At 30.4% G+C, this 13,083-nt stretch overlaps 1 protein-coding gene across 1 annotated transcript in view; it reads right to left on the minus strand.

Annotated features, from left to right (window-relative positions):
* Positions 1-13,083, minus strand: part of LOC107365407 (uncharacterized) — a 40,005-nt gene that overhangs the window by 12,082 nt on the left and 14,840 nt on the right. Inside the window, exon 3 of the mRNA XM_015932894.3 lies at positions 7,916-8,050. Within this exon, the coding sequence (XP_015788380.2) occupies positions 7,916-8,050 (135 nt within the window). The remainder of the gene's footprint in view (positions 1-7,915; positions 8,051-13,083) is intronic.

Below are 13,083 nucleotides of genomic sequence, written 5' to 3' on the forward strand. Positions count from 1 at the left end.
AAAAAGTATCCAATCTTAATGATTGAAATGCATAAATATTACGAAAAAGTCTCTCATTTTCACCTTTTCCTCGCTAATCGACGACAAATGTTCACCCTCAATGAAACTGTGACAATTAAGGTTACAGAGTAAATATGATTTCATGAGTAAATGCATAAATGAGCCTAAAAATTTTGTTTCCAATTAATTATTGAAATGAATTTTGTTGTTTACCCTTTTAAAAGGGATGAATGAAAATAACGCTCTTTTCGAGAGACAAAAAAGTTCAGGTTACTTAACGCGTGGCCTACAGGCTAATAACAATTATATTAACAATAATAATCCTAATGATTGGGATAATAATGATAACAAACAATAAGTAAACTGGTAAACTTGAATACAACCTTGCAACAATCAAACTTTTTTATCGTTTACGTTTTGTTTCAAATACACTTTCACTTTTACCAAGTTATTATCTCTTCCAGGTCACTCCTCATCGGATCAATGTTGAGATCAGATCAAGTTATATGAAAGAGATTTGGTGTAAAACAGGTAAAAACTAAACAATAACAAGAAGAAGAGAAGGATTGTTAAAGAATTTTCAGTTTTTTTTCTTCTTCTTCTTCTCTCCAATAAAGAATCGTAAAGAATCTCTAAACTTGCCCTGATTCTGCCGATCATTTATTTCTTACCAATCATTATTTTTTTTGCACCATTTCCAAGCTACTTTAACATGTTGCAAAAAATGACCTCAAAATTGGACTACAAGTTGATTCTTTTTCCCTCTCACTTTTCAACTTAACATCCTCCGTTGTCTTGCCATCATCCTTTATCCACCCTTTACCCCAATCATGTGGGATCAGTTCAACAGTTGAGTTGAACAATTGATTGACCGTCAAAATTGTTTGCTAAATTGTCCTTTCCTTTTTACCTTTCCTTCCCATTGTTTGATTCATCCGTTTATCATTACTATCTTGATAACAATCATCAACAATACAAATGTTGCAATTATCATCATTTTCTGGACTCTTCTTCAGCGCAAAGCAAAGGTAAACATTTAAAGATGTTATTATTTTTAACAAACTTGTCAATCAACAAATGATCCTTATTTCAACGTGAGAAAGTGATCACGATAAGAGTATCATCATCCTCATTATAATAACAAGTGGAGTCCGATCATGACTGATCGTAAATTCCTTTCCCCTGAATACAATAAATTCAATGCACATTTGGAGACTCTTGTTGGTGAAAAACCATTGTCATGAGACAAACTAAAAAATGAAATAAAATCTGGTTCAGCTGAACAAAAATGAAATCTAAGTTCGACTGTTTTTTTCAAAACCTTCGACCAGAAAAACTTTTTAATCACCGAAATGTTTCCAGTTCTTGTGCCCCCGAAGATTCATCAGGTCGCAACCCTGACTCGAAATTCAAAGTTTTGACAGCTATAACTCACCCAAAAATAAACCCTAACATCATTAAACTAAACAAAATAATTTTCTTCCCACCAAAATGTTTTGGAATACTGGACATGACCTGAGTTCCTAGAAAAGTCAAGTATTTTCTTTGGCTGCAGTCAAATCATGGTCATTATTTGATCTTCGATTTCTTTAAGAACTCTTTCCGTTGCCACCATTTTCACGCAAAAATGACTGATCTTGACTGAATTTTTTCACTGAGTAGGTTACAATCGACATGAAAAAACACGATTTGTAAAAAACTATTGTCAGAATAAGAAATTGAAAAGGTTGAAATCTTTAGATTTAGCCACATTAATAAGATTCATTTTGGAATGAAAAAAGCCATTCTTTAAGCACAAAAAATTTCCATTCGGGTTGAGAGTTGAACCTTTGTTGGATGTAAAGGCATAAATCGATTCCATTTGTTCAATTAAAGTTTTTCTGATCAACAATCATTGACAAAATCAAGTTTAAAGTTGAAACTTTTGTCTCTTTTTATGCAGTTGAGACTCCATATTTTACTCAAACTCTTTACTCGAAAGACAGTTTTCATCCAACAATAACCATCAACCTGAATAAAAAAAAGTTTATCATCCAAAATCAATAGCAAGAGATACAGATCTTTTCCCTGACCCTGTTTATACGTGAATTTATCAGTAACCCGAGTTCCGATTTGTAGTTCAATCATGGTTTTCAGATTTTTCCTTAGAATTCTTTTCCTTTTGCCACAATCTTTGCTCAAAAAATTCCTATTTTTACTTGATATACTTGATGTATTATGTAGATGTTGAGATGAAATGGCTGAGCAAATTAAAAATTTGCTATTAAAAAGGATTCGTTTGAAAAGTAATGTTTAATCAACGAATTGAAATGGAAAATATTTAGACAAACTTGATTTGGAAGCAATTTTGAACCATTTAACCGTTAAACGATGAAACAAATTGCTAATGTAAAGGGTCAAAACAATCAACTGATTATCAAGTAGAAAACGGTAGATAAAGTTTACAAGTTTTAACAACAATTAAATGACGATTAGATTACAATTGATTTTCAAACTAATCTAATGTAAAAACTGAATGCAATATCAACATTGTCTAAAACGGCCTTTCAATAATAATCATTACACACACATCTTGAAATGCTTCTGATTTTCACGTTCATTATAATCACGATGCTACCGTCGTGATGAGAAGGAGGTAATCATTAGAATGAATTGAATCGTTTATCATCATCATGGAAGAAGAAGAAGAAGAAGAGGAAAAGTTGATTACAACCAACGCCTGATTAAACTAGATCATAGCAAAGCCCAGATTGATAACCAGTCCAGTGAAGAATGGCGAAAAATAAATAAATGAACAATTCTGAATTCATCTTGAATCGATAAATTATTTGCGCATGAGTGGGCAAAACAAGTTTCCAAATGTTTTTCCATCAAATGAACTGTGAATTAGGAAAAGGCCAAAACTTGATGAACGGTAATGATGAACATTTGAACGTTTGGATAAATCGTTTCTTTTGTCAATGCTTGTTCACTGACCAACATCAACTTCTCATGATAACATGATAACATTTTTTGTATAACAGTCAATTGATCATCAATTTGCAATTGAAATGGAAATTCAACAAAATGAGAAACAAAAAAAAGTGATCACAAAATGATGCGATTCAAATGTTTAGACTTTGATTATCCAGCAACATTGAACCATAAACGATTGACCATTCAGGTCACGTTGACATGAAACACCATCAGTGCCATCATGTCGTTTGTTATTCAATCAGAAACGGTTGAATACAATAAAGAGAAACAAAGAGAAGGTTAAATCAGTGAATCGTCCAGAATTGCGATCAAAACTTTTTCTTCTTCTTCTTCTGTTCATTGATGACGATAATGATGATGATGGTACCATGAGGAGAGAATCGATTTCAAATCGTGATTGCTATCAGCAATATTCAGCCTAAGGCTATGGATTAATCGAGAGAGAAAAAACTTTCATCCAAATCAATTCGATTAGAGTTTCATTTTATTCGCATTGCAAGATGATGTTAATGATGATGGTAATGATAATAACAGCAATGGTTTGTTATTAAAGGGAAAAGGCGATGTTCATGTTAACGGTTTACAAGCAAAATGTTAACTTTTGGTTAAACATTCTCAAGATGTTTACAGATAAGTTTAAAATAATCTCGACCAATTAATAATCGTTGATGATGATGATAACGATGAGTTGATTATTGGTTCATTGGAATTCAATTTTTAACCTTTTAACTCTCTTTTTACCTTTTTGTCTTTTAATCAAACTCTTTTCTTATTTTTCCCTTCATTAAATGGTTAATTTATTGATATCAAATTGTTTTAAATTAAACTTCAAGGGTGAGAAATTGAATGGAATTGCAGGTAAAAGTGAGAAAACAAAAACAAGTAATCAAGGTAAGATGGAGATGAAGAAGAAAATAACAAAGATTCGTGATTAGAAGAACAAGTTGATTAACATATCGATTGGAAATTAAGGTTAATTCAGGTGAGAAACGAGTTAAACAGTTAAATTATCTTCTAATTAAGATCAATTGGAAAGACAAGATTGACAAAATGTTTTTCATGTTGAAGGATAAAAAGGATTTGATTCATTGGTTCATGATGATGTTAGAAACAATGGAATGTAAAAGTCTGACATTTTTTTTCCAAGTTATAATATCATTTTCTTCTGATTATGTTGAACATGTTCAAGACAGTTCAAGTCCAACCCACAGTAATGATGATAATGCTCAGAGTGATGAGTGTTGAACATGTTGAAGCTGAGGATGCTCAACAGAATAGATTAAACAATGATGATAAAGACTGGAGTGAAGATGAAAGTGAAAGATGAAAATGAAGAGGAGGTTCACTGAATGGCAAATGAGCATTCTCAGTTGATGATAATCGCAACAATAATGTTCATCTTTGGAAGCATGTTGAGATTACCTATAAAAACGATTGCAATCAACTCCACCTTAACGGAATCTTCGAACAAGAAAAAACTCTTTCAAACTGATGGAAAAGTGGAGATAAAAGTTTTTCATTTCCTCATCTCTGACTAAATATTCAAATGATTACCAAAAGTGGCCTTAAAAGTGATAACAAGAGCTATAAAGATATTAACAGTTTAATGATAAGTCGATGGAAACGCAGCGAAAAAGAGCGAAAAAAATGGATTTCGTTTGTTGTTGCGCTAATGAGTGTTGTGTCTTCATTAAAATGGTAAAGACGTTTGAGAAGGAAAGAAATGAAAACTAGATCGCCATGATGAAGAAAAGGGGTGAGGCTGAGTTTGAAAGGAAAATGAGATTGATGGAAATTCTGATCCATCATCAGAATTTGAGGAATGAAAAGTGAAACAAGAATATGCCAATCATGATAAGCATTTCAAGTTACCTTTCCTCATCCTTTAATCATCATTAAAATGAACTACAAAAGTTGATACACTTTACCATGTATTTATAACGATAATTGGTCAATGAGAAACATTTCAATTCTTTTCATCCATTTTCTCCATGTTTACAAGGATTTCTGAGCTTTGCCATTCAATTTGAACGAGTTAACGGATTAATTTTGACACATTCATATCAAGTGGTTAACAAGTAATTAAATGGTTAAATCAACAGAAGAGTCTTACGATTGTTGAGTTAATCGTGACAATAGGTTAACTTTGAACGAAAAGCTGAGCTCGCCAAGGAAGCTGTTCAGGTAAAGAGGATGGAAAAGAAAAGAGGAAACCTTCGATTTTCTATCTTCACTCAATCGTCATTTTTTAATCATCTTTACCTTCTTCACCTTTACTTCAACATTTACTTCAACATTTACTTCAACATTTACTATTATTACAGATTTTACTTGATCAATTGCCTTGAATTGTTGATAAATATTATCCATTGAATGGGTAATAAAAAAAAAGTATAACAGTTGAGGGAAAATTGGAATAAGAAAATTATTATTCTCTCTCAATTGAAATACAAACGATAATCTGTTTTATTCATTATTAACTGAATCTTTATTTGAAAAGGTTTCCTTTCATCTTTCATCTTCATTCATCTTCTCTCCTCATCTTCTTTGTTACAATTTTCTTCTTTTTCAGTTTACTTTTTTCCATTCGAAAAACTTTTTTCACCAACATTTTCCTCTTTCATTCCGGTTTTCAGGTTTTGGGCTTGGTGTTTGGTGTCAAAAAGCTAATGTATATTTTAAACAATTTCAACTGTCCACAACAATTGGTCAATTGTTTCCCTGTAATGGCGAGAAAAAAAAAGTTTCACCTAAAAGAAGATTTTTGTCAATTAATTTTGGGTGAAAATTAATTTTCCCTGATTAATGGTAATCATTGAAAACTGAGATGATTTAACCTGAATAAAGGAAAATACTTGACCCAATGTGAGTTACTCGAGACACACCTTTTGAAACTCTTTTTGTTTGAAAAATAATCTCAATACTGATTAAATTTTATTAGTAAATTCAATTTCAATTTTCTGAGAAAAGAAGAAAAGTGAAATTTCTCTCATCAATTAATCCTGAATTGTACCTTTAATAATAATAATTTGAATATTGCAACCTTTGGAATGAAAAATTTCAATTTGAAAAGTTTTTCATTGCTAATGAATTATTAGTTGTAAAGTTTTTCCTTCAAATGTTAACGGCAAAAAAAAGGTTGAAACTTGCATATATCATGAGATTATCAGTTGAATTAAAACATAATTATCAATCAAGTTGCCTTCGTCTTGATCCATGTTTGGCTTGTTAGCAAATTGTCTATCAATTGATTGGAATCACCTTAAAGGTTTTATCAAGTCCAATCAATTGATTGAATAAATTATCTGAATCATTAATCAACAAGATAAAAGGTTAACCAAATCTTCGTAATCAACTTGAATTGAAAAAAAAGATTATTACAAAAAATGAAATTCGAAAGAAAAAAATGTTGAAATGAAATAAAAAAAACAAAGAAAAGCTTCTGAAGAGCGACAACTAATTAAGCTAAATGGTGTTGAAAGTTGCTTGTTAATCAACGTTTTCAAAGCAAAAGGTGAATCATGAATCAAAACAATAATGATGATAATGAAAGGTAATACACAAATAGTAAAGGTAATGAGATAAATGTGATTTATCATGAAACCATTTCGTGACTTACAGAAGCAGCAACAAGTAAACGCAATGTTAACTTGATTTGGACAAAGAAAAACATTTGAAAGATGAAAAGATGAACAAGATGAATTAACTGTTAATTATAAACTGTTCATTTAAATCAGTCTTTTGGTCAATCCAATAATATCTTGTTGATCAGTTTATTGTTAAACTTGTACAATTAGTTTGATCAACAATGAGAAGGCAAATGAGAAAATCATGATTCTAAACATTTGATGGAAATCTTGATTTTCTCTCTTCTTCCAATTCGCATTCAAATTGTTCCTAAGCCGTGACCAGGAAGATGTATATCAACATCTTTAATCATCCAAACTGATCATCAGCAACTCATCTATTGCCATGATTCTTGCAGTTGAGTTCAGTAGCTACAATTGTTTGATAAAGAAAGCGTGTAACGGTGATTCCAGGTAAAATCTGCCTTCTAACCGCACCTTTCATCATTAACCATCTTCATCTTTCTCATTGATCTATTTTCAATTGGGTGAGTCTTGAGTTCAATGATGAGGAAGAAGAACGCAACTTCTGATTGTGATGAGGATGGCAACTCTTTCTATTCATCTTTTACTCATCATTATCTTCTTCCTTCCTTCATCTCTTGATCCACTAAATTGTTGTTCAATCTGATTATTTTTACATCAATAAATTATTAATTTGCTTTTCTCTTTTCTCCTTCACTTCCTTTACTTATACATTTTAATCGTCAATCGAGACTCTCGCACTCCATTTATTGTTAAACATGCTAAATTGTTGTTCAATAATTGAAGGGAAAAGATTAATCAAAGAATATTGCTTTTAATAGATTCAAATGGATTCTCATCTTTTTCATCATTTAAGGTTCACTTTGGTCCTCAAGTTGCGATTTGGTGAAAAAAAGAAAAGCAAAATTTTACGTTTTCACTCAATCATTATAATTTGCAAATGAAGATATAAATTTATGGCTACATATTTATTGATTATTTTTATTGGGTTAACGTGAAACCAGTTTTGCTCAATTTTGTTTTTCTCATTAAATCATGTTTGATGAGCACTTTTCCAATAATTGTTGATTGTCAAGACGAGTCGATAATTAAACCAGTTTGAGAGATCGAAAAACCATAGAAATTTCGTGATCAATCAATCATTTGTTTGTTGGTGACTCGACTGATGATCAACAGTTAAGGTAAAAAAGAGACTTTGGGTTTAATGTGTGAATATCAATTGATTGAAATTGGTCTGAATCTATTGAGTTAACCCTGAAGCCAGCCAAATACAACGAACGTGTTGGCGTCTCATTTAGCGCACTATTACAAGTAAACGGAATACTTACTTGTCCCCTAAAGAGTAGTAATATTGCATTCTGATCCGTTTGCCTCTCTGCACACCGGAAACAGGTTATCCATTTAAGTGAATCAAAATCATTGAGTTGAAGCCAAGCGGTCAAAGATCTTCCAATATCGGTTACCTGTGGGTGGAAAGAAGAGGTAATAAGACAATTAATAATCATCATTTTATCCAGTTGCAAAGTAAAGCCTCCAAAGCAATCTTTAATAACTTGTACAAGTTTCAAAAATATTCACAAGAAGATCATGGAAAGAATAAAATTTCATAGAATCTTGAAAATCTAAATGATTTATATCAGATATCGAAACTGTTTGAGTTGAAAGTCGATTTCATTTTTTGGAGAAATTTTGAAAAAGATTTCTCAATGGATTCAGAGAACAATGAAGTTCTGAAAGTGGTTCAAATGGATTTGAAGATAATTCACTGTCAATGGACAAGGTCATGAAATGATGATGATACATCAATTAATTTCATCAGGCGAAGCTTTCAAGGTTAATTGCAATGATTTAACTTTGTTGGTCAAACAGTTAATAACCATTTCCAAATGAAAATAACAATGGTCATCATCATGTGATTGTTTACATGTTTATGGTTTCTTAATCTGAATGGTTGATGAAGTTAGTCTTGAAAAAAAAGGTAAAATAAAATTAAGGCCAAAACTGCAATAACAAGAAAAGGTAAGAAGAAGAAGAAGAAAATATTAACATGAAAATGAAAACATTTAAATTACAATTTAAAAAGTGCGAAAGACAAGTTAATGGTGATAATTTAACCAGTTAATCATGTTATATTAGCCATTATGGTTTGTGATGATGATTATGATGATCAAAGAGTAAGAATTGGGAGAAGAAGAAAAAGTTGAAGATGAAAAGTTGAGCTTCTCAAGGAGCCAAACAAGATTATGCATTAAAAAACATTTACTTGTTTTCATCTTTCACTTGATCATCATCTTTTCATTGAAGATGAATTTTGATATGGAAACAATGAAAGTTGAACAATTGAAATCATTATTTATGTTTCTATCCTTTTGCTCAACTTTTTCAACCCAAAAATTGATCAAAAAAGAAGAAAAATGTTTCTCTATTAACTAGATGAAGGTAAATTGGTGGATGAAAGAAGATAACCTCAGGCTGATATCTGATGAACTTTATGAGATTAACGGGAAAAGGCTGAGCAATTACAATGAAACTAATTTTAGTGTAAAAAGAATGCAAAATTTAATGGAAACATTCATTTGATCATTGATTGTCTTTGACCCTTTGCTTGCTTACTCGCTCGCTCTCCGCACCTTAACACCCAACCCTCAATTAAAATGCCTCTTCTTTAAACAATTTAATTCTTGAATTGAAAGTAAAAAAATTCTGCTCAAGAGATAATTATTATTCAACTGAAGAGCAAAGACTTATCTTCATCTCTCACTTTTTGTATTGAAATAAGTTTTTCCCTTTTTATCGCCAATTTTTACAGTTGTTTAATTGTTGCTGTGTTAACTCAATTTACATTCATTTAACCTTCATCTAACTTTACCTGAGAAGTGAAGATGAGGTAAAGGTAAAGATGAAAAATGATGCTTTTCCCTTGTTTTACATTCTTCATTTATTATTCAATTGAATTTTAAATTGTTCCAAGTTGTCTTCTCACGCCTGTTAACATGTTGATAATCATGTAAATATATTAACATCTTCTTGTAACATAATCAATTCAAAGTGAATATCATTAACAGTTTAAACACAATTGTTAGGTGATGAAAGCATGGCGAGTCTTGAAGAGTAACATTAAAACACTTTTACTTTTCATAATCACTGTTAATCTTTCAAATTGGAAAGGTTGACAAATTGCAATCTAATTGTGAACAATTGACACGCAAAGTCAACTATCGAGTTTCTCTGATTCACCTTTTGATTGTCACAATTAAATAATCCATCAAGATTGATCAATGTTTCGTCAAAAGAAGAATAACAATTTGCTAATTTTCCAAATCCATTATTTCCTTATTACATTTAAATGTATATTAATAGTTTGTTAAATTAAGTGTAACATTGAGGAATTACGGAATTGATAATGTTTCTGGAACTTTATTAGGAAATGAAATTTGGAGAGAAACTTTCAACATTTAAATTGAACAATGAAATGAACTTTTTGCAGAACAACTTTTTTCTCGATGTTATCATCAAATTTGGTGATGGCGATATTGCAATGTTTAATTTGTCATTTTTCAACATTTTTACTTATTCCTTTTGGATTCAGCTTTTTCATGATAACTTGAAATTATATTTAAATTGTAAACTTAATGGTATTTGGATTATTGAACGATTGTGATTACAATTGTAATGATGGTGATAAATATTTTAATGATGTTATTATTAATGGTTTTAATGGTGAGGAAGATATTTAGATCAACGTATTAGTAACAACGGAATTGAGATGATGATCAACTTCAATTGGGACAATTGCCATCTGATTATTATATTAATCACAACAAAATTTTTCGTCTCTTTGCAATCGTTTTATTACAATTTAACTTGATTAACACGTTGAGATATTTTATTGTAAATGGTTCAAAAGGTTTACTTTTAAACTTGCTTTACTTTCATGAGTTGGGTCAACATTAACAGCAGTTTCAAGCTCATTGAGATGAACTCGGAATATTTATCATGAAAATTGATCAATCAATTGATACGTTTTTCCCATTAAAAGACAACATTCATATTCGATGGATGAAACTATCAGAGAAAAAATAACTTTTCTATTTTCTGCTCGTCATTAAACTTTTGGTTGTTGAATAAAACTGAATTTATTAACTTATGGAATTGCAAGAAAATTGTAAAATCTCTGAACTTCAAGTTAAAATATTTCAATAAAAAGATTTGGAACAGTTTTATGACGGATTGGAACATCTTCAGAAGAAATATTCAGAGTTAGATTTATGAAACCCGGATGAATCAGTCAGAGAAAAATTACTTTCGCAAGAAAATTTTCAACTGAAACTGGTTTGAAAATTTTAGTGAGAATTGCAAGAAATGGAAAAATCTCTGACTTTAATTTTCAGTTGTTCCAATGAAACAGTTCGATTCAATTCTGATAACGAATTGGAAGATGAACATTTTTCAAAGTCTTTATATTCAGAACTCTAAGAACATGTTGAAACTGATCTGAAAATGGTTCTGAAGTGAGTTGAGAATTTGAGAAAATTTGAATTCGAATGAAAAGTTGGAAACTTTTGATGATTAATTTGTTGAAGGAAGAATGAGAAATTGGTTGACTCAGATGTTCTGATTGTCCAATTACTGGGATTATCTTATTAATAATGATTGTCCATTAAGATGATGATCATGATGGTGGGACGACTTGTCATAGAGTTTTTTCAATCTGTTATTACTTCTTATGATCATCATGAAATGCGTTTGATTTGTTGGCTTACCATTTATGAATTGAGATAATCAGGAAGGTAAAATGATTAGAGAAATGTTCACCTTTTTGGCTTCTTTTTATCTTTCATTGTGGGCTGATTTTTTACCTTTTAATTTAACTTTTTTTTCCTCTTTAATTTAGTTTATTGCATCTTTAAATGATGATCAAAGTTGAGGAATCATCATTAACTTTTCAATTCAACAATAAATCTAAATAAAGATTAACCTTTAACATGACTTTTTTTCATCCAATTTTCAAGTTTTCAAATCATTTCGCCATCATCTTAAATCATGTTCACTCAATGTTTCATTAAAAAATCAACTTTTCCAATAATTTATTCAATCGATTAACTGATTGTTACTGAGAAATGGTTAACCGTTTCAATTAAACTTGGCTCATTGTGTGCAATTGAATGAAGCAAAAAAAATAATTCAAGTTAAGGTCATTTTCAGTGTTAATGGGTTTGGATATTATGAATATCAAGTGTAAAACCGTTTTAAAAGTAAATTAATATGAATAACAATTGAAGCCAAGTTGATCAAAATTGTTTACTGATTATGATGATCGCTATTAAGCAAACAATCGCACAACAGGTTTTGATACTTTTAACCACTTTAATTATCTCTCATCATCAACATGTTAATGACTATTGTTTAACTGTAATCATTAACAATTGTTGCTTTCATTTTTTTCTGGTAAATCTGTAAACAAAATGAATTTGAATATTCAACATTAGCTGATGACAATTTATCGTTCAATTTTTTTAACAATCAATCAATTGAAAGGTTAACCAGAGATAAAGGTTTGAATGTTTAATGTTTGATTTGTTGATTCATTAACTCGTTTCTCATCAATTGTAAATCCTTTAAAGATTAACCTTTGAAGATGAAGGAGGAAACCAGCAAGAGTTGCAACAAAAGGAGATTTAGAAGGTAAATTGAGTGAAAAAAAAGTAGATCAAAAGGAGATTATTAAGGATTTACAATTGAAATCATAAGTCAATTAAAAAATGTTGAAACAGATTATTCTGTAGATTCAGTAGATGAAGTCTTGATGACAATGTTGTGCGCTTTTGGGTGTTAATTATGTTGATAGAGATAATGGAAATTGAATTAACTGTGATTGTAATGAACCATAGATGTTAGGTGTTGCTTTCCAATCAATGTCAATGTAATCCTTGATTAATGATGGATTGGGTGTAAAATGAGGAAGAAGAAGAAAGTTAAAGTTTCAATGATGAAGAGGCTCTTGTCATGAAATTAAAGTCATGAAAAGCACTTTACAATTTTTAAAGCAACAATTAAACATCTAAAAGTGGGACCAGTGTGTGTCCATTGAAAACAATCAATTGGGAGTGTTGAACAGTATTTCACTTTGAACAATCTTTCAATCAATAATTGGTACAAATGATTAATCGATATATGAATCAAGGAATCAAAATGATTTATCAATTGAGAGAAGAATAGAAAAGAAGCAAAAAATTTCAATGAGTCTAAAGTGTTACCAATAATCTTGTTTTTGTCTTGTTAATCTCATGCAAATTCATGGTAAATGGTTCAGAATGAAGAAGATAAGAGATTCCAAGTTATTCCAATTCTCATTCCAATCGTTTGAATCACACTGAGTTTGGATTAATTCGGGAGGGGTTAATCATCATCATCATCATCATGAGGAAAGTGTTCAACTTTTTTTTATTTTGCTTTTCCTTCCATTGGGTGAGGTCAAGTCGACTTTAAATCATTT

The sequence above is a fragment of the Tetranychus urticae genome, chromosome 1 (assembly GCF_039701765.1).
Source record: "Tetranychus urticae isolate SD_2017Ah chromosome 1, NJAU_TeUrti_SD_1.0, whole genome shotgun sequence".
In the NCBI taxonomy this organism is placed as follows: Eukaryota; Metazoa; Arthropoda; class Arachnida; order Trombidiformes; family Tetranychidae; genus Tetranychus; species Tetranychus urticae.